The following is a 22013-nucleotide window of genomic DNA, read 5'->3' on the forward strand; positions in this document are numbered from 1 at the left end:
TTTTCAGTCTCCCAATCCGCCCGCTCTTTGTTGAAGCCCTCTTTCAGTTTCTCCATAGCACCTAGAGCGCGGGTCAACTCTTCCTTCGCTTTAGAGGCTTCAGATTGCTGGGTTTTGATGTTCTCTTGCAGATCAGCGGTTTGGCGTTCCTTCTTGCTCAGCTCCGCCTGTAAAGGGACAGATGTATAATGAGTTGACATTACATATTTGAAGTACCAAGCCCATAACAAGTTATGCCCTTGATACTTGGGGGCTAATGCATGTTTGCTCTTGATCAGAAATTTCTACACGTCCCAAGCACAATACAAGTATTAATCTTGGCACTTGGGGGCTAATGCGTGTTTGTTCAAAAATCTGTTGGTATGGGAGAATCTTCTACAGTCCCGGTTCATCTTTATAAAGTTAAACCGGTCCTTGGGGGCTATACCGGTGAAAGAGCAGTATGGCAAAATTTAAAGAAATCAGTTCATCTTAAAGAGGTAATCGGGTCCCTGGAGGCTAAATATGCAAAGATAAGTTATGACAAAAGTCCCAGTTTAGATCGGTATCATAAACCGTCACTTGGGGGCTACTAGGAATTGATAAACTGCAATTGGACAAAAGAGAAAAATGGTAGTTACCTCATATCGCTCCTTCATCAAGTTTACCAAACTAGCTTCATAATCACGGCCGGTATACAAACGGTTCAAGAAGCCAAAATGAATGTCTTGAGCATTGAGATGGGCGTAGCTTGATAAATCGGCATTCCATTTTCCTTTGCCGATAGCAGAGAGGTCGTCCTTGGCAGTATGCTTTGACAAAGCGACAGGGTTGCCAGGAGTGGTGTGGCCAGTGCTAGTAATCATAATGTCATCATCTTGGTCATCAGCAGCCCTCACTGGAGTCGGCGTTTTACCAGTGTCCTTAGCTGGACTAACCGGTTTGTCATCAGTTCGGACAGGGCTGGTTGGCCGGTCTGCATGGCTTGTAGTGTCAACTTGCACTTGTTCAGCAAGGAAATCATGGTCTTGAAGCGGCGGATCGTGAAGCAAGGCGTTAGCGTTGGTTTCTTCCAGATCTGGAGTTGTCTCCGGTTCAGCAGCTACATTATCATCAGCCGGTTTGTTTAAACGAGCTTTCTTGCTGGGTCTTGGCTTGGCGCTGAGAAAAGATAGACATAAGGATCAGTACAGTATGTAAAGATAACACATCAAGAATAAAGACATGTGCATAGCTCACCCAGGAACTGTTTTGAGGGGTGGAAGCTGTGTGGCCGACGACTCGCCAGAGGATGAGTGAGAAGTACCCTGATAATTTGAATCAGACGGTTTAAGAGGCTGGCGAAAACAACCTGTTTTTGGGCATGAAGTATCAATGGGATAAGAGACCTCTGATCGGCGTTTCCGAACCGGACTGTTCGGTAAACCGGCGGAGGTAACTACCTGGCCGTTGTGCCGGGTTGTACGGCGAGCTTCGTGCTGCTGCGTCTTCAAAAGAAAGTTTGGGTCCAAGTAAGCAAGAGGGTGAGAAAATTTTACTTTCCGGTTTGCTTGACGGATTTTTCATGTTGGCAGAGGATCTGAATCGGAGGAAAGAATGGTTACCTCTACGTCCTCAGCATGACTGCCTTCAGCGTCCTCCTGATAATAATCATTGTCAATGAGATGTATGAAAAATGAACCAAGAGAGTCAAGTTCTACCTCTGGTTCCGGATTACGCACATCGTCATCAGCTGGTAGATCGGAGGATGCAGTGGTCCTTCTCTTGGCAGGTTTCTTAACAACCTTGGTCTTTGGACGAACTGGTTTGACCGGTTTGTCTTGCGGCTTCGCCGGTTTGTCTTGTGATGGTTTCTTGTTCCAGAACGGATCATCACCCTCCTAGAAAAATAATTACACTTTCAGAAAATATTTGGACAGAAGCAAATTCAGAAACAAAGGATTGTATGATTCTTACAGCTGGTGGTTTGTTGAAGGTGCAGAAAGGGAGTAGTCCGGTTTGGGCACAGACGGCCTCCGGTTCGTTCAGTATTTTCTTTACAGCCTCAGTGACTTCTTCGTCTGTAAGTTGAATGTCAATGTGCCGCTAAGCATCCTTCAAACTCCCCGTGTACTCACACATCAAACCGGGGCGCCAGCTTAAGGGCAGAATGCTCCAGCTTATCCAGCAACGAGCAAGATCAACTCCTGTCAAACCGTTCGCCATGAAGGCTCTAAGCTTTGATAATTGGGGAGCATAGTTGGCCCGTTCTCTTTCTGTCAACCTCTGAGGAAAAGGATGTGTGTTGCTAAGGCGTTCAGGGCGGTAACCCGGCAAAGGAGTTTCATCAGATGGAGATGTATCCATGCAGTAAAACCAAGTCTGGTTCCACTCTTTGGGGTGACTGTGGAGTTTGGGATGGGGGAAGGTGACTTCCTTCCTTTTCTGAACCGCCATTCCGCCCAGTTCCGTATTGGGTCCATCTGAGAACTCTGTTCGACGGTTTAAGTGAAAGAAATCCCGAAACAGTTCGACTAAAGGTTCCTCTTGTAGATAAACCTCACAAAAGACTTGGAAGTGGCAGATGTTTGTTACAGAGTTAGGACCAATGTCTTGAGGGCGCAGTTCAAAACTAGCCAGTACATCCCGGAATTTTTTTGAACTGGGAGGGCTAAAACCTCGTCTGAGATGATCAGCGAACACGACTACCTCTCCATCCTTGGGTGTAGGAGGATTTTCCGGGCCAGGGACCCTCTAGTGGATGACATCTTTCTTGGCTAAAGCGCCCGTTTTAACAAGGTTGTTTAACTGCTCCTCGGTTACTCAAGAGGGAGCCCAATTGCACTCATAGACTTGCTTAGCCATGACAAAGGAAAATCTGAAACATGATTATTACCGGTTTAAGATTTACAGTGGACAATTATACAGCGGTATGAAGATACAAGCATATTGGTAAACCGGATTTGGTTATTCGTAAACCGGAGTCTGACAATGGAACGGTGTAATGCATTGACGGTTCAACAGGGGGCTAATGGTATCTACCGGGTCATCATTTTATCTGTGAAGTTAAACCGGCCAATCTGGTATTCAAAGTGTGTAAGTGAAGGAAGAAACAAGTTTCACATCTTGCTATGGTAATTTCAGATCTACCGCGCGTAGGAAAAACAAAATATATGCTGACCCAAATTCCAGTGTACTAAAAGTTCACCAAGTTGAGATGAGTTGGATATCAAAACAGGTGCTGAAACTACTACCGCGCGAGATCTATGTGGTTTTTGGATCTAATCCATGGATATAAATAAGGAAAAAGAAGGGCGGCGACGAACACTGATGAACGACAGAAACCCTAAGTGCAGATCTATGGTAAGAGAAAGGGGAGACTTACGGAGACTGTTGAGCAGCGGCGGCGCGCGGAGGAGCTCTGGTACGTTCAGGTCGATGCAGCGGCCAAAGTTAGTGCAGCAGTCGAAGGTTGATGGCGGCGGCCGAGGTCGAAGGGTCGGGCGTCGCAAGGATGACGATGAAGCGAAGAGGCACGAGGGGGAAAATGGAAAGACCCCCTGCCCTATTTATAAGGGACATAAACGACAGACGCGAAAATCGAGGAGCCGAATTTTTGGATATGAGGCGATGCTGTCGCCTCGATTGTCGGAGGCTCGTTAATGACAGGTGACGTCATGGCGGTTTACCATGATCCTAGAAGATGATGTCACGGCGGTTTACAAGATTGTGTGAAGATGTTGAAGAAGAAATTTTCTTAAGTATTGAGGATTGACATGAACCAGTTCAAATCAATATGGGGCCTAATGTTGGGGATATTACCACTGGGCGTAAACCGGCCAGGAGAGGCCGGGTTAACCTCATAAGTAGTTCATCTATATCTGAAGCCTATGAAGACAGACGGTGACGATTCATAAAGGCCCAAGGGCCAAAGCCGGTTTAAGGCCTGTAGACACAAACCGGCATTGATATGTAAACTTGCGTTATAAGATAGAAGTAGCAGAGACTGAGCCGGACACGATTATGAGCCGGCCTCGGAGTCTGTAAACCGACGGGCGTCAACCCATGTATATAAGGGGACGACCCGGCGGCGGTTCAGGACAACAAACAACAACTCGAGACTCAGGCAAAGCGTATTCGCTCCCTGGTCATCGAAACCCCATCAATTCCATCGCAACTAGACGTAGGCTTTTACCTTCATCGTAAGGGGCCGAACTAGGATAAAACTCTCTTGCGTCCCTTGTCCGCTTTAACCCCTTTAAGCTAACCCGTAGCGATGGCTCCATGACTAAGTCCTTTCTCTAGGACATCTGCCGTGACAAAACCACGACAGGGGTCTTGGCCAGCAGTGAGGGAGGGGTTGTGACCGGCGGTGGAGGTGGAAGAGGGACAGGGCTCGTGCTCGGCGGTGGAGGAGGTGATGCCGGCGGTGGAGGAGGTGGTGCGGGCGGTGGAGGCGGATCTGGGGCGGCCATGCGGGGGGCGTGGGGGATTTGGTGATTTGGGGGCTAGGGGCGGCCGTGCGGTGGGGTTAGTGGTTGGTGTCAAATTATAATGTTGCCCCTTCGTAAGTACTGAGGGAAGAATAGCTTCTTGTAATTTTCTGGAACCTTGGTGGGCAATATGGTCAATTCAAGATGGTTCTTTTTGGCTTGGCGCGGGTGGAGCGAAAATAAAGTCCCCTGCGCGCGCTTTCTTGCCGCCTGGTAAATTTAGAAATTGATCTCTCCACTCAAAAAAAAGAAAGAGAATTGATCTCTCCACTAAAAAAGAGAGAGAGAATTGATCTAAAAAAAGTTCTAGAGAATACATCACGAGCAAGTAATTTGTTTCTATAATTAGCAAGACATATATTTAATTACATACTATGTCATAATTACTAGAAATTATTTATCAAATAATTACCCACCCGCCCACCACACCACTCCGATTCCATTTTGTGATGGAATCAAGCGCACGGTCTCGACGGTGACCCGATCATCGGAGGCGACGTTAGTGATCACATGGATGGTGTAGGACGTCGTTGATACGTGTCCATTGTTGGGTGGCATGGGCTCCGGGATGGATGGACGGAGAGCTTGGAATGGAGCGCATGATCTTGAAAGCTTCCGACAGAGCCGCGACCGGAGTCGACCCGGTCATCGACGGTGACCCGATCATCGGAGGCGACGTTAGTGATAACATGGATGGTGTAGGAAGTCGTTGATACGTGTCCATTGTTGGGTGGCATGGGCTCCGGGATGGATGGACGGAGAGCTCGGAATGGAACGCACGATCTTGAAAGCTTTCGACAGAGCCGCGACCGGAGTCGACCCGGTCATCGACGGTGACCCGATCATCGGAGGCGACGTTAGTGATCACATGGATGGTGTAGGACATCGTTGATACGTGTCCATTGTTGGGTGGCATGGGCTCCGGGATGGATGGACGGAGAGCTTGGCATGGAGCGCACGATCTTGAAAGCTTCCGACAGAGCCGCGACCGGAGTCGACCCGGTCATCGACGGCGACCCGATCATTAGAGGCGACATTAGTGATCACATGGATGGTGTAGGACGTCGTTGATCCGTGTCCATTGTTGGGTGGCATGGGCTCCGGGGTGGATGGACGGAGAGCTCGGAATGGAGCGCACGATCTTGAAAGCTTTCGACAGAGCCGCGACCGGAGTCGACCCGGTCATCGACGGCGACCCGATCATCGGAGGCGACGTTAGTGATCACATGGATGGTGTAGGTCGTCGTTGATACGTGTCCATTGTTGGGTGGCATGGGCTCTGCCGCTCCGATTTAATTTGGGTGTAATTTCAAACAGAAAAAGGAATTTGAGCGAGTTGCGATTTAAAAGATATGAATATTTAAAAAAATAATCTGCCCGGGGTGTAATTTCAAACAGAAAGAGGAATTTGAGCGAGTTGCGGTTTAAAAGATATGAATATTTTAAAAAACTTTAAATTTGCCGCCAAAAAAAGGGGAGAAGGCGGAGCCAAACCTGGGTCACCAGTGCTGGATCGAGATGCTCTATCCACTGGACCATCTCAATAATTGTGTTTTATGTTCTGGGAATTTCTTTTATTGAGTCATCGGTAGCATATAAAAGAAAAAAATCGCGCCGTAGGGAAAAAGTGGAGAAAGCGAAGTTGAACCTGGGTCATCAGCGCTGAAGCGGGGTGCTCTCTCCACTGGGCTATATTAGTTGTTGTGTTATGTTTTGGTGGGGCTTCATATTATGGAAGAATCGATTTTAATCCCCCCAGCTTGCGCGCCTTTGATCTTAAGCCCCCCTCTTCGTCTACCTTTCTCTGAACCCCCCGATGCAGCCTAATCTTCGCTCCCCTGCCCCTCCTGCGCTGTTATCTCTTAATTTAGCGCATAAGGAAAGAATCTGGACTTACCAAATATCAAATTGCCAAATTTGCCGTCGTCCACACTTCCTCAAACGCAGACAGAAGAGGCCCGAGGCCTGGCCCGTTCTCCCCATTCTATCTCCCCTCCCCGACTTGACCTAGCCGCCGCCAGTCGCCACAGCCGCTGCGCCCGCCGTCCGACTCCCTGCTCCGCCGCGTTTCCCCCCATCCGCCGCCTCCCATCATTGGCCCAAGGTAAGACAACCTCTCCCCCTTCTATTTTTCACTGATTTTGGGCTCTTCCTCTAGTACAGTTTCTAAATCCTCGAACCCTAGGTCTTGTGTGGGATTGGCATGGGATTTGAGTGGGAGGGGCTGGGTTGACTAAGGGGTGTGATGGATCTGAAAAGGTAACATCATATTCCCCTGTTCTAATTGATGTATGCATGAGTTTTGGTGTGTGAATTTTCTGATTTTTTCTGTCTATATTGAATAGGATCGATGCAATGTCTGTGCATGATTCTAACCAATCCAGTGTGATAAACCTAACCGCGGGGGCGATCTCATGCAATGAAGTAGAAAATGGTAGTGCTATTATTGATTGGTCAAGTGTTGTGATTGAACCAGAAAATGATGGGGATGAAAAACCGCCGGACGAGAAAGCCATGTTTGCTCTATTTGGTTTAAAAACAGAGCCGGATGAGAGAGCAACTGAGCTTCGTTCTATTCCCGTTCCTACTCCTGCTGTGGAGTCTGACTTACATGATATCAAAGATGCAGATATTGTTGTTGATGATAAGGCTCCAGAGGAGCCACTTATTGCCTGGGATGAACGAAACCCAGCCATGGATATAGGGACACCTTATCCTAACATGGTTAAATTTAGAAAGGCTTTAAAACAGTGGGCTGTCAATGGAGAGTTTGAATATGGCACCAAAAAAATGAGCCAGGGAGGTTTCGGGCTTTTTGCAAAGGTCAATCCATAATAGGTGATCCTTGCAAATGGGCTTTAACTGCTAGTTGGCGAAGGGATGAAAATTGTGTGATGGTAATTGCCTTTTTGTGCTTTATATGTTTCTTGCTTCAGATCTGTACCATTTTTTGTCATAGTAATAACCTTCAGATCTGTACCATTTTTTGTTGTAGGTTGTGAAGCATCAAATGGAGCATATTTGTAGTTCAACGAGTGGAAAAGTGACTAGCATGACATCTCAATCATGGGTTGCCGACAAGGCAGTAGCTATGTTGAAGAAGGATCCAACCGTTGTTGCTGTGAAGATACTTAAAGACTTGCAAGATGAGCATCATGTCACACTTAACTATCACACAGTGTGGAAAGGCAAACAAAAGGCAGCAACAGGCTTATATGGGAGTTGGGAAGAAAGTTTCAGGATGTTGTACAACTACAAGGCTGAAATAGAATTGAGGTCTTCGGGGAGTATTGTTGAGATTGATACGACCACACATGAAGGTGAAGTCCATTTCAGCAAGCTATTTATCGCTTTCAAGCCTTGCATAGATGGTTTTGTGAATGGATGTAGGCCATATATTAGCATAGATTCAACTCATTTAAATGGAAAGTGGAATGGTCAGCTAGCTATAGTCACTGCATTGGATGGTCACAATTGGATGTTCCCGGTGGCGTATGGCTTTATTGAGTCTGAAAATGGAGATAATTGGGCTTGGTTCATGAATCAAGTGAAGAAGGCAATAGGGGACCCTCCGGTATTGGTTGTTTGTACTGATGCTTGCAAGGGTCTTGAAAATGCTGTTAAGAAGGTTTTTCCTCAAGCTGAGCAGCGAGAGTGCTTTAGGCATATGTGGCATAATTTTCAGAAATATTTTCATGGTGATGTGTTTGGAAGGTTGTGGCCTGCTGCTAGGGCATATAGGCCGGAAGAATATCAACATCACATGGCAAAGGTATTTGATGCATCTGAGAAAGTATATCCTTACCTTAGGGATTACCATAATCTGTTATGGATGAGGTGCATGTTCAACCCTGCCATCAAGTGTGACTACATAAATAACAATCTCGCCGAGTGCTTCAACGCTTGGGTGCGAGATATCAAGGACTTGCCAATTGTTCAGCTAGCTGATAAGATTAGAGAGATGATTATGGAACTGTTTAGAAAAAGAAGAATGATTGGAGAAAGATTTACAGGGATAATACTTCCATTTGTCATACACCAACTAAATGCAAAGACTCGAGGACTAGGTCATCTCAAGGCTAAAGCATCAGCTGATTGGAGTGGGGAAGTGAAAAATGCTTACAAAGAGGATGAAAGACATGTGGTCAAAACTCTCACACATGAGTGTACATGTCTGCAATGGCAGCACACGGGCAAGCCTTGCGACCATGCACTAGCCTTCATAAATGTCTTGCAAGCTCGCAACTTTGTTAACATGGAGGACTATGTACATGAGTACTACTCAGTTAGCAGATTTAGGGCAGCATATGAAGGTGTAATTGAGCCCCTTACGGACAAGAATCAATGGCCACACGTGGACACAGGCTTTGTGTTGCATCCACCAATTCCAATAGGCAAGAAGAAAGGTGCTGGAAGAACAAGAAAACAGAGGATAAAGAGTTGGTGGGAAGGTGGATCAAGGAAAGGATCCTTGAACAAATGCAGAAAATGCGGGGAGGTAGGACATAGAGAAGCTGGCTGTCCTCAAAATGGAACAAACAAAAGGTACATAGTAGTACTTGTTGCTGTTTTCTATCTATAATACCATGGTTCTTTTACATGAAAATAGTTCTAATTGCTTCATTTTGTAGGAAAAGTAGGGGGAAAAAGAATCCATCTCCATGGTTTGATGTTTCAGTTAGCAATGCCGTTCCATCTACACCAACCAAGAGCAAGAATGATGCCACTTGTAGCGGTCCTGGAGCTGTCACAAGAAGCCAGGCTGCAGCTCAAGCTAGTCCTGGACCTGTCACAAGGAGCCAAGCTGCTACCCCACCACCAAAACCTCCAGCAAAAGAAAAGAAGAAGAAAATGACACCTAAAAGGAAGAAATTAAGTGACCTGTGAGCTTGTTTGTGGCTGTGATGAACTCGGCTGTGGGTGGAGACTCACTTTTATTGTTGTGTATGTGAGGTGCAAACTCACTTTTATTTGCTCTGTATGTGAGGTGCAAACTCACTTATTTTGTTGTCATGAATTCCTGTAGAACATGGCTGAATTGTTGTGTATGTGAGGTGCAAACTCACTTATTTTGCTGTCATGAAGTCCTGCAGAACATGGCTGAATTATTGTCTATGCTATCATTGAATCATTGTGACCTTATATTATTTCCAGTCTGTTTGTGTGGAAGCCTAATGATTACAGCAAAGTCATGTCAATTTTTTTCTGAAACATAGCACACGGCTTTAGAAAATCATGTCATTTCTTATTTGGCCAAAATATTTTGTGGAGCATGTTGGAAAATTTGGACAAGGTACAGAGATGTGCCTTTCAGACAGAGGGGTTCTTTTGTCTATTCCTATTTCTATATGTTAGTTATATACTAACAAAGTTGTTAACAATGCCAAAAGGGGGTACCATCAACAACTAGACAGAACTAGGGGGGTTCAGAGAAAGGCAGATGAAGAGGGGGGCTTAAGATCAAAGGCGCACGAGCTGGGGGGGTTAAAATCGATTCTCCCTCATATTATTGAGCGGAAGCTGTCGCTAGCATATAGAGGAAAAAATCGCGCACTGGATCAGACGCACTGTCTGGTGGAGCGCGTAGGGCTCGCGCGATGGATCAGACGCGCGTCTGGTGGGTTGCGCCGCGCGAGATCTCCTCCCCCTTTCCTTCGATCATCTTTCTGTTTCCTTCGATCCTTCTTTCCCACGATCTGGTGCCCCTTTTCCTCTTTCCTTTTCACGTGTTGGAGGGGGCAGGTGGGATGAGACCTTGGCGCCATGGGGGGTTGGATGGTGCTGGACTACAGGCGAGAGGGGTGGGCGAGTAGGGGCCTGAGTCGCTCGTGGCGCCGCGAGAAACGCACAGAGCGCCATTTTTGCCTGCCAGGGCAATGGTCACCACACGCTCTCCCTCTCTGTGAATTAGTTGAAGAAACCGACCGTGTCACAATGTGCTTCTATGCTCAATTAGGGTATACAAAGAAGCTAGATGTTAATGGCTAAGGATAGGTGCCCTGTTTGAATGAAAATCAGTTTCTGCGGCAAACTTTGATGCCTTATGCACTGGCCTTTCATAGGGTAATTTGTCCAGAGGTTCTGCGTAGATGGCCAGGGTAGTAAGGAGTGTCATTCTGCCAATTTACACTGCCAAGACTGTTGGCTAGCCTGGGATCGCTTCACAAAGCTCCAAAATGACCAGAATTGTGTTTCAGAAGATTGCATCTAAACTAGTTATAAGGAACTTGATTTTAGGCCATATTATGAACATACATGAGCCTTATGAATTTCAAGAATTATTTGTGAAACTGAATAGCCAATGACAGCACACATATGCCATCCTCACAACAGCCGGTGCATAGATGATATATTGTCAGGCATACAACAAGGATTACAACTACAGCGACTTCGTTAACACATTGACAGACAAAATGGTTGGCCTATGAAGGCAAACAAAATAAAACTTCAGATACAACTCTGTTATGGATCACAACAAGGATCAGCGGTCATTGCCGTATCAAGGCAAACAAAATAAAACTCCAGACCAACTTAAGCTTGGTGCACAACCATTTTTGAGCATCTCCTTCTCAGCCTCATTAGCAACGCCTGTCGAATATTTCAAAATTAGAAGTTTCCATGAACTGTACTGAACAAAACTATGTATCAGTGAGAAGAAAAACACATCACACTCTCATGTACTGTACTGAACAAACACTATGGATCACAACACACTGACAGACTAAAACTCTGTTAAGGCAAACAAGATAAAACTTCAGATACTACCATTCTAATCCTCTAACACACCGGCCAACACATTAACTACAGGATTCAGTGAGAAAAAAAATTTAGGAAATAGCAGTTGGTAATGTACTAAACAAAAACTCCATGTAGTGCATAAAACACCTCACTCTCTTTAAAACTGTACTGAACATAAACTAAATCATGGCAAACTTGTGTTAACCCTGTACTGAACATAAACTCCATGTAGACAATAGGAAACAACAACTAAATGAAGAATGAAAATAGTACCTCTACATTAAAACATCTACTCATCATCGCTGTCAACATCCATGGCACCTCCTTCGTCTTCTCTGCAATACTCCAGACCCGTATCATCTTCTTCCTCTTCATTGCCACCTTCATACACTTCTGTGCTTTTTTCTTTCATCAAACGAGCAACTACATCAGCTTCAAAAACAATGCCTTGCTCATCATCTCTATGCAAAGGCTTCTCGGATGTAAGGTTAGAAACAGATATTCTCCTACCCTCCACATCACAACACTCGTCCTCTTGATATGCAGGACCAGCAAAAGGTACACCCTCAGTTTCACTAATATTGAAGAGATGCCTATGTTCAAATGTTTGCACAACTTGCCAATTCTTCCCATACTTCGTGTCTGGCAAATAAAAGACCTTTCTAGCCTGCGTAGCCAGAATCAAAGAATCGTCCTTGTACCACATACTTCCAACATTTATGCTTTTGAAATAACCATCATTTTTAAGCTCGGTCTTCTTTCCATCAAGTTTAAACCAGTCACATTTAAACAAAACAACTGACCTGTCATCCAAGTTGTAGTCTAACTGAATGATCTCTTTCAAGGTTCCATAAAAATTTATGAGCTTACGATCATGTTCACCTTCGGTCATGACTCCACTGTTTTGCGTTCTCTTGTTGCTATCACGATCAACAGTACTAAATCTAATCCCATTCACTATGCATGATGAGAATTTCCGGACTCTCCGATCGGGACCACATGCCAAGGCAAAGAGATCTTCGTCTACCACTTCACCAACCTCATCCTGCATCCTTATCATCTGCAACAACACACGCAAACACATACATTAGAATCTGTAGTGAAATATGACAACCAAAAACTAGATGCGAATGATAACTAACATAGTTCTTGAACCATGTTGGAATTTTTTTTGAAGCTCCTTATCACTGTCCGGCGCCCCTTTTCTCTTTAACTCATCTCTGAATATTCTGTAAAGTAAAACATATTAATCAACAGATCACATAAGTACAACACAAACAACATAAGCAAGTTCTGAAGTGACAACATACTCGATATATTTCTTAGCTTGATCACAATTGTTCAACACATACCACACCATCTAATCAAATTCTTTTTCCGCATGTACATATTCATAACCATATCCTGAAGTAAAATTAAATCCATGTCCAAAAACATCAACACCGTAGGCTTCTTCATCTGAAAAACCTATATTTCTTGGGTTCCGATTAAATATTGTTTCAACATCATCCATGTACTTGGAGCAAAATGTCAGGCACTCATCCGCAACATATGCTTCAGCAATCGAGCCTTCTGGTCGTGCCCTATTCCTCACATAGCGCTTTAAAGTATATAGCCTTCTTTCAACTAGGTACATCCACCCATATTGTACGGGACCTCGAAGCAATGCCTCTTCAGGTAAATGTACTGCAAGGTGCACCATCACATCAAAGAAAGCAGGGGGGAATTTTCTCAAGCTTGCACAAAATTATAGGGATTTCTTTCTTCATTTCAGCCAACACATCCCTATTAAGAGTTTTGCTGCATAGTTCCCTGAAAAACTTGCCTAACTCAGCTATCGGTTGATATATATCACTGTCCAAAAATCCTCTCATGCCAGCAGGTAAGATTCTTTGCAGAAGAATGTGACAATCATGTGTTTTAAGGCCTTGTACCTTGGTACCATTAGCACTTGTACATCTTGATATGTTGGAAGCAAATCCATCCGGAAACTTTAACTCCCGTAGAAATTGACAAAATGCAACCACTTGTTCTTTGGACAAGGTATATCGTGCCCAAGGCATCACATACGAGTTTCCTTCCTTCCTCAATTTCAACTCATCTTTAATATTCAAATCTTGGAGATCAATCCTAGCATTGAGTGTGTCCTTTGTCTTCCCCTCTAAGTTCAAAATTGTCCCAATGAGGTTTTCACATATGTTTTTCTCGATGTGCATGACATTAAGATTGTGCCTCAGCTTCAATTTCCCCCAATATTCCAAATCCCACAAACAAACCCTGCGGCTCCAAATTGGCACATGAGCCTTCTTGCTGCCCAAGTCAGAACGTTTCCTTTTCTTACTTTCTTGTTGCCTCCCAGGTCTAACCTTCTCCAATTCTGCTTGCAGCTCTTTCTCAGAGAATTTACCTGGCCGATCATTGCTTTCATGAAGACCAACAAATTCATTATTTCTCCGCAAACGATGTCCCTTTGGAAGGAAACGATAGTGACCAATATACCCCATTTTTTCCTTAGGCCGTAAGAAATAGGGTGTTTGTCACAATGAATACATGCAAAATAGCCTCTTGTGGTACGCCCTGAAAGAGTGCTCAGAGCTGGGTAATCATGAATGCACCATAGAACTGCAGCATGAAGATCAAACATTTTTTCACTAAGAGCATCATATGTACTCACACCCTCCCAGAGCTCAAGTAATTCTTCTACAAGTGGTTGTAGAAAGGCATCAAAGTGCTTGCCAGGTGATTTAGGACCTGGAATTAGCAAAGCCATCATGAAATTTGACTGGTCCATGCATGCCCAAGGTGGAAGGTTGTATGGTATAACAAACACAGGCCACATACTGTAGGTTGTGTTAAAGTTTCCAAAAGGATTGAACCCATCAATGGCAATGCTAAGTCTAATGTTTCTGGCATCTTTTGCAAAATCTGGATATTGTTTATCAAAATCTTTCCATGCATCACCGTCAACCGGATGACTCAATTCCTTCTCACTGGGCTGCCTCTTTAGCTTGTGCCATTGTGCTTCTTCTGCTCCTTTTTTGGAAAGAAACATCCTCCTCAGCCTAGGCACCAATGGAAAATGCCTCAACACTTTCTGTGGAATCTTCTTTCTAGCAGGGTCTTTCCACCTTGACAGGCCACAAACTGGGCAGTTGTCATGATTGGCATATTGCTTCCTGAACAAAATGCAATTATTAAAGCACACATGTATAGAAACATACCCAAGGCCTAATTCCTTCAGAAGGTTCTTCGCTTCCTCGTATGATTTTGTGAGTGTATTAGGTTCAGGGAATGCTTCAGCCAATATCTTCAATATATCAGTAAATGCACTATTTGTGATCCTATGGTATGACTTCAAATGAAGAAGCTTTACCACAAAGGAGAACCTTGAAAACTTGGTACAACCATGATAAAGTTGCTGCTTTGCCTCTTTCATCACGTTCTTCAAAAACGACTCATGCTCAGAAGGATTTTCAGTTTCAATTCCAGCTTGTTCTACTGCTGTGCGTAGGTCTCCAAACATCTCCTCAAATCGATCAGCACCATTGTTACCATCGGCGGTGTCATGCACATGAACAGGTTCTTCAATCACATCAACATCAAAGTCTTCTCCATGATATATCCAGCAAGTGTATGTACTTTCCATGCCATACGTCAATATGTGTGTGTTCACAACGGTCTGATGCTGGTGTTTTTGATTAAGGCAATTTCTACATGGGCAGAGTATTTTCTCATCCTTGCTGAATTTATCTTGAATGAAGTTCATAAATTCTTTGACACCTTCGATGTACTCACGGGAAAACAATGTACGATGAATCCAACGTCTATCCATCTGCATTGCCGAAAAAGAATCAAAGATATATCATCATTGAAGAGACATGACTAGAACAACTTACAAGTAATCCCAATATTACAAGGGGCATATGGATCAGAATTATAACTCTAGACAGGCAACATGTTTACTAGCAAAGATGGAAATAACATACAACCATAAGTGAAGACTTTTAATGGCCAGATAAATAAAATAGCAACAAGTTATAATAGAGGGAGCTGCCTGTAGACAATCTCTTCCGCACAACAGAAAAAACAAAATAACGATAACCAGGTAGTCACAAGTATTAAGGATTTAAGGCAGCATCAGATTTTGGGCATTTTGTACCAATAGAAGCAGCATGTCCTGTACTTAGGGCAGGATCATTTTCTGGGTAAATTCTGCCAACAAAACACCAAGCTTAAGCATGCATAAATTACTTGCAGATTACACAAGGTAACTGGGATTTCGGATCACATGGTATACAAGATCCGAATATTAAAACACAACACAACCCCAACTTTTAATCTATGCGTACATTTAAATCATTTGGCCAAGCACTGTTATCCTAGATCCCCTATCCAAATAAAAAATTCACCTCAATCCATACAACTATGCTGGAATAGCAATATTAAGGATGGGAAATCCATCTTAAATTATCTCTGTATATGCATACTTGCTTCACCTCCGCTTGCCAATCACAATATTTAATCAACAAATTCAGTAGGAGAGAGATGATTTCTGTAGAAGACATACCGCTCGCTCCTGGTTGACGTTGATGTGGGGAAGAACGGGGGAGTGTTCGGTGCAGCAATGGCGGGCGGCGGCTGCTTGTCAGTGCGGCAATGGCGGACGGCGGCTAGATCATGGCGCGGCAATGCCTGGCGGAGGCTGGCTCGTCGGCGCAGCAAGGGCGGGCGGCGGCGAGGCGAGAGGCCTATGGGATCCTGAAGATGACGCCGAGACAGACCACCCCGCCGGACCACCCTCGCCCGGGCAGCCGTCGGTGGCACTGGCGGTGCCACGGCGACGGCCCTCGATTTGGAGGGCGACGGACTAAATCGATAACTTTTTTTTACTATCATGTGGGGCATACAATGGCACCCACGCATCCTCACTGTTTTGTTTTTTGGAAAAACATGTATGGTCCAACCGACATGTGGGCTAAAGAAGGGGCATCTACGCCACATCAGCATGAGCATAATCCATGACGGTCTGGATGGTGTATATGGACAAAAATGGTAGGCCCGACTAAGCCCACTTGTTCGATTCATGACAGTTTCCGTGACGGTAGCCCGACGTCCGTCATCAAGGGCCTGCTATTTTTCAGCCCACACGCGTCTTACTAGTCGGTGATGGTATGGGTGACGGATGAGTGTAAACTGTCATAATCGGTGACGGATATAGGATCGTCAAAAAAATCCGTCATGGATTACCAGATTTCTTGTAGTGTTTTCCTCAAGTTATACCGATACTGTCGCAGAGCAGACATGAAAACCTGGGTGCAAGCTTGTCTGGTTGCATCATCTTGGCTATCCAACTTGAACCTCATCTGTTGAAAATTATGGAGTCTCATTATCAGCAACCTAGAAAGTATTGGACAGAGCAAGATGATATTACTAGTTTCCATACATAACCATACTTACAGATAAATGGTCGAGGAAGGTGTTGAACTGGGTTTCGTCTTTGTCATTCCTGTACCGAATCCATGTTGGGAGGATACGTACATGACACCTAACGGCAACCGCTGCCTCTGATACTAACTTGGCTGACTCTGTAGCATCACGTGGCCTTTTTAAACCTGCCTCAAAATGGATCTCCATTCTTCCTCGTCTAGATTTAGTTAACCTATCGAGCATTATCCCTGATGTTTGTTTCCTCTTGCGCCTAGGTGCTAGTCCAACAACGAAAATAGGAAGTGTTAGTGTACATCAAATTGTGAGACTACATATAAAGAAGCATGCAACTGTAACTTGACTCTAGCAACTACCTTCTTGCTGTTGAAGCTCACAAAGTTCATCTGATCTTGCCAACTCATCTTGTGTCAAGAGTGCTTCAGAAGTAGTGTCGGGTGGCAAGGGAGCTTGGGAACGTGCTGCTAGCTGAGTTGACCAATGAGTAAATCGTGCAGCTGGTGGTACTGTGGAAGGTGTTGCAACAACTAGGGCTGTCTCTGCTTGTTTGGTGGCAGCAATTTGTTTCTGTTTGGCTTGTTCTGCAGCTCGTGTAGCACGAGATGCCCTGTTGGTACAATTTTCCGCTGGTCTTTGACCTTCTATTGCACCATCAGTACCAGCAGAATCTGCATGATTGTTCCGCTTCCCTTTCCCTGTTGATCTATGTTGCTTCCTCTTTCTCTGTGCCATGTTAAGTCAAGCCGACAAGAAAAACGAATAACAATTTAGTTCTTCAAAACAAATGTACTTTGATGTAAGAACATGGTGTGATAGACAGATATTGTATGTTCTGGAAACAGGAACACGTGTCTTAGTCACAAGTATAATGTGTAAAGTAAGCAGATGAAATTCAACAAAATTAGAAGCAATACAAGCTAGACATCATACATAACACGCAACCACATATAACAGTGCCAAGTTAGTGGGAGCACCTGTGATGGTGCACTAGGGGAGACGTGCTCATCACCAACACAGCTACGTTGAGTTTCTATGCATGTGTTGTCTTGGAAATCATCTTGGGGGGATGGAGGAGTAGAATCTGTAGAGGCCCTCCGTTTGGAAGGAGCACCTTCATCCACTGCCTTGCTAACTTCCTTCCGCTTTATTGATTTTGAATTGTCAAGTAAAACCGACAAGAAAAAGCAATAAAATTCACTCTTCGGAACTCATTCGTGCATGATACTAACAATCACTACTTTGATGTAAGGCAAACACATGATTCCAGGATGGAATAATACGAAAAACAGGACGGCATGGCATATTGACAACTTTTTGTGTAAACTAAGCAGAAACCATTTCAACAAATAAGAAGCAATGCAAGCTAGACACCACATGAAAGATGCGACCAATATGACTCTGCCAAGTTAAAAGCGTCCCATCATAAATGGCATTTCAACAAATTAGAAGCAACGCATGCTATAAATCATATGAAAGATGCAACTAATATCACACTGCATATACTGAAGGTGTCTCGTCATATTGATTTATGCAGGATACAAAAACACAATAGTTTTATGTGAGGACATGCTTAATAGACAGATGTACTATGTACTAAAAACAGGAAGGCATGTCACATTAACAGGTATAATGTATAAACTAAGCAGAATAGCACATGCAATTTAACCAGATTAGAAGAATTACAATCTAGACACCATATGCAACATGCAACCACATATCACGCTGCCAAGTTAGAGCAAGCACCTGCGATGCTAGCGTAGGGGAAATGCGGTAATAAACTATAGAGCTACATTCACTATCTTCATCTAGCCTTGCTGTTTCTTGAGAATCATGTGGGGAGGCTGACGCTGCATTCTTTAAATGAGGATCTTTTATCAACTGGCCTGACTGCCTCATCATAAGTGATTGATGAGGGATACACAAGAACATTAGTTTGATGTAAGAACATGGTTAATAGACAGATGTACTAGTATGTACCAAAAACAGGAAGGCATGTCATATTCAAAGGTATAGTGTGTAAGCTAAGTAGATGCAATTTAACCAAATTGGAAGCAATACAAGCTAGACATCCGGCTGGAGTGGTGAGCATGATCATCTAGGACCTGAGAGCCTGGTGGGAGGCGGGCTGGTTCGCCACCATCGTGGCTTTTTAGTTGGCTTCCAGGTGATGCATGTCTGTGCTGGGCTTGTCACTGGCTCGGCCAGTGCCCTGACTAGCTATTTGTCTTCTGGTGCTCCCGGGATGGTGATTCATGTAAAAATAACTTTCCTTATCTTGATAAAGACCGACTTCGGCCTTTCGAATACATGCTAGACACCATATGCAACATGCAACCACATATGACACCGTGAAGTTAAAGCAAGCACCTGGGATGGTGGTTCACGGCGAGCGAGATCATCAACTCCAGAGCTACGTTCCCCGTCTCCATCTGCTGACACTACACCCTTTAAAGTCTTGAAACGTGTATGGCCTGGCCGCGTACCATGCTAGAGTGACTTCTCTCTTCTCTTTTCTGCTTCTGTCAAGGCAGGGTCTGAAATACCCTTGCATAAAAACACAATAGTGAGAGTATGGGTGAAGTGTGTCCAGAACTAGTGCACTGTAGAAGTAGCAGATAGCAGGTGGCTGAAAAATAAATGACAGGAGACATATGATAGCTCTACAACATTGCATGGCAAACAAAATTAGATTCTACTCCGTATGATTTTGTAATATATGAGCACAGGAAATGCCGGTACACCTCCAGCATAGCACCACATGTGGTCCTATCAAGATAACAATCGACTGAAAATAAATAGGTCAGTCGATTTTTTTATGAACCGTCCAATCTATAAGGAACGGGCAGATGGCCTTCGTCTACCTCCCGCCAGTCACTGTTGACGATCTTTCTCGAACCGCCAGCGACCACCGGCCCAGACCCCTGCCTCCGCCGCCCCGCCCTCCCCTCGACCTCACACCACCGTCGTGCTTGGCAGCACCCCTAGGCCATCCCTTTAATCCCGGCCGACCTCCAGATCGGGCGCCAGCAGCTCTAGGTCCCACACGTCCCTAAGATAAACACCGAGGCGCTGCTTCCCCGGCGTAATAGGCGGACTAGCTCCTGTTACGCCAGGGAATGCTTCCGTTAATTGGGAATCAACTGACCAGGAATTGAAATCCAGGGGGCGACGGACCACTAGCTAAGGTGAAATAGTATATGAGGAGAAACCTTGTGCATCACGAGTAACTAGGAACATCTAGTATCAAGAAAAAGCGGTTAACTAGTGTCTTCTATGGGATGAATACCATGCAAGCAGACACGTAAGAGTTACACGAATAAGGGAAGAGGAGTACCATTTTCGGTTGTCGGTGTGGTCGCCTCCACATGTCGCGCCGATCTTGTTCTTTTTGCTGGGGAAACTGACGTTTTGGAGGAGGGTGGAGGCTTGGACGAACCCATGGCCAAATTGTTGACTGTGTTGCCGTCGCCGTATGTCGGCGGAGGGGAAGCAGATCCGAGGCGGCGAAGGATGGCATAGTAGGAACAACTCCGGTGCGGTAGACGGTGGCGAAGTTGGAGCGACAGCGGTGAGGCGCAGGACGGCGTGGTTGAACTGGCTCGGGTACGGATGGCTCGACCTCGGCTTCAACTACTAGTCGTGGAGGGCGTTGCGGTTGAGGTTGCGGTGGACGACGACATCGGGGTATCGGCTCCGGCGTGATGGAGGAGGGCGGCGGTTGATAGGCGGGATGGGGTGAGGGATGGAGGACGCCGACGTTTCGCGGCTGGTGGAGAGGTAGTTTTGGCGCCCACGGAGTACGAATGGGGAATCGGACGGGGGCGGGCGGCAGGGGGAGCTAAGGGAGAACCAAGTTTCGGTCTGGGACGCGCTTGTTTTTGGCTTTTTTCAACAGATGGGATGCGCTTGTTTGAAATTTCGGGAAAGTACAAACTTTACCCCCCTCTTAAATTTCGGACCTACTACGGGTCGGGGTATGGTAATCCCAGGTGTCCCAAATAGTGGGCAAGAGCGATTTAGGCCGTGCACATGTGTGCTTAGGCGGCCATTGTGTATGAATGTTTTTCGGAGGCGGTTGCGAGGCGTCTAGATGAAGCTACAAACCTACCCCGGTTTAGACCTTTGGACGTCAGGCCGGTAGGTTTCACGGGTCGAAGTTAGAAAAGTAATTTCCTTCTACTACCAAACATTGGTCTCACGCGGTTTCGGGCGAGTAGATGCTCTTTTGGCGCTTCCTTTGAAATTTTGAATCAGAAGCATTCACGTATAGAGTACTCTTGAACTTTGAGGGTTGACCTAAATAGACAACGTTAAATTTGACCTTGTATGTTCGAAAACCTCATTAAATTATCCGCTTCTTTTTGAAATTTTGACACTTGAAAATCCTATAACTACGATTATTTCGGAATGGAGGAGCTAAATTTGAATCTATTTTGTACACGACTATATATGCTATTATGTACAAAATCAGAGCAAAGATTGGTGCCCCCATAACTTAGGTATGATTTACAAATGCCATGAAATCGAATTCAAATAATTGAATGGACTTCATGTTGAATTCGATTTTTTAAACCACCTTAAGTTGAATTCAAATGTATGCTAGTTCATAGCTAGCTATCTATAATGTTCATTGTGTAACTTTCATATGTATAATGTGCTTTACACACACAACATGAACTATACTCACGTTTATATTCGATTGCTAAAGCGATGCATTGTCTGGAGTTCAAAATACTAACTATGTGGATCAATTATGTGAATAATAACATAGACATGCTCAAATTCGATAGAAACTAGATGTCTGATGGATCAAAGACCGTTCCTTACACGAATTGCAAATATCATGATCCCATCCTAATATTTGGATACAATTTATATCTTTAATCAATGTGTACATCAGTCTTTTACGTGTAGTTTCACTCTCCATCGGTGGTCTCTCACACATGCTCACACACTTTCTCCCGAGGTGTCTTTCTCGCAGACATGCTCTCGATATAACCCTCCCTCCCTCTCATAACCACTTACGACTGTTTTCACTAACCTTTATCACAAGCAATCTTCCTCTCACAAGCATACACACGCACAATCCCCATCGACCCTTTCTATATACATAGACATGCCTACGTGTCTCCTGTACGCACATTATCTTTAGGCATGTCTTTCATGCATTGTCTCACACCTCTCTTCCTAATCGACGAGTATGATTCTAGCAGAGCATTCTGTAGGATGCCCCTTTAAGTTAGGTTGGATGAATAGTAATATCAGAGATAAGGGGTTACCTTAGTCCGATAACCCAGGGTTACAAATCCTAGCCGGCTTTTTCAGTGGACACAGAGTCCTTCACAATTCCGCTATCTTTGTCTTGTACGACAAGTCATC

The 22013-nt window shown here is 44.7% G+C and overlaps 1 protein-coding gene and 1 long non-coding RNA gene across 3 annotated transcripts; one reads left to right on the plus strand and one right to left on the minus strand.

Annotated features, from left to right (window-relative positions):
* The first annotated feature begins 6301 nt into the window (after positions 1-6301).
* Positions 6302-9595, plus strand: LOC123074279 (uncharacterized). 2 transcript variants are annotated; one of them, XM_044497166.1, is made up of 4 exons: positions 6302-6555; positions 6637-6710; positions 7447-8996; positions 9083-9595. In XM_044497166.1, exons 3-4 carry the CDS (start codon positions 7462-7464, stop codon positions 9336-9338), a joined length of 1791 nt encoding a protein of 596 aa, XP_044353101.1. In that variant the 5' UTR covers positions 6302-6555; positions 6637-6710; positions 7447-7461; the 3' UTR covers positions 9339-9595. The 2 variants fall into 2 exon arrangements, with proteins under 2 accessions (XP_044353101.1, XP_044353102.1); XM_044497167.1 differs by lacking the exon at positions 6637-6710 and having other exon boundaries at positions 6323-6555.
* A 1872-nt stretch (positions 9596-11467) lies between these two features.
* On the minus strand, positions 11468-14232 carry LOC123074280 (uncharacterized). The gene is made up of 3 exons (XR_006435919.1): positions 12500-14232; positions 12332-12418; positions 11468-12249 (listed from the first exon to the last, which is right to left on the minus strand). It is a non-coding gene; the product is annotated as an uncharacterized lncRNA (long non-coding RNA).
* Positions 14233-22013: the final 7781 nt, after the last annotated feature.

Source organism: Triticum aestivum, chromosome 3D (assembly GCF_018294505.1).
Source record: "Triticum aestivum cultivar Chinese Spring chromosome 3D, IWGSC CS RefSeq v2.1, whole genome shotgun sequence".
In the NCBI taxonomy this organism is placed as follows: domain Eukaryota; kingdom Viridiplantae; phylum Streptophyta; class Magnoliopsida; order Poales; family Poaceae; genus Triticum; species Triticum aestivum.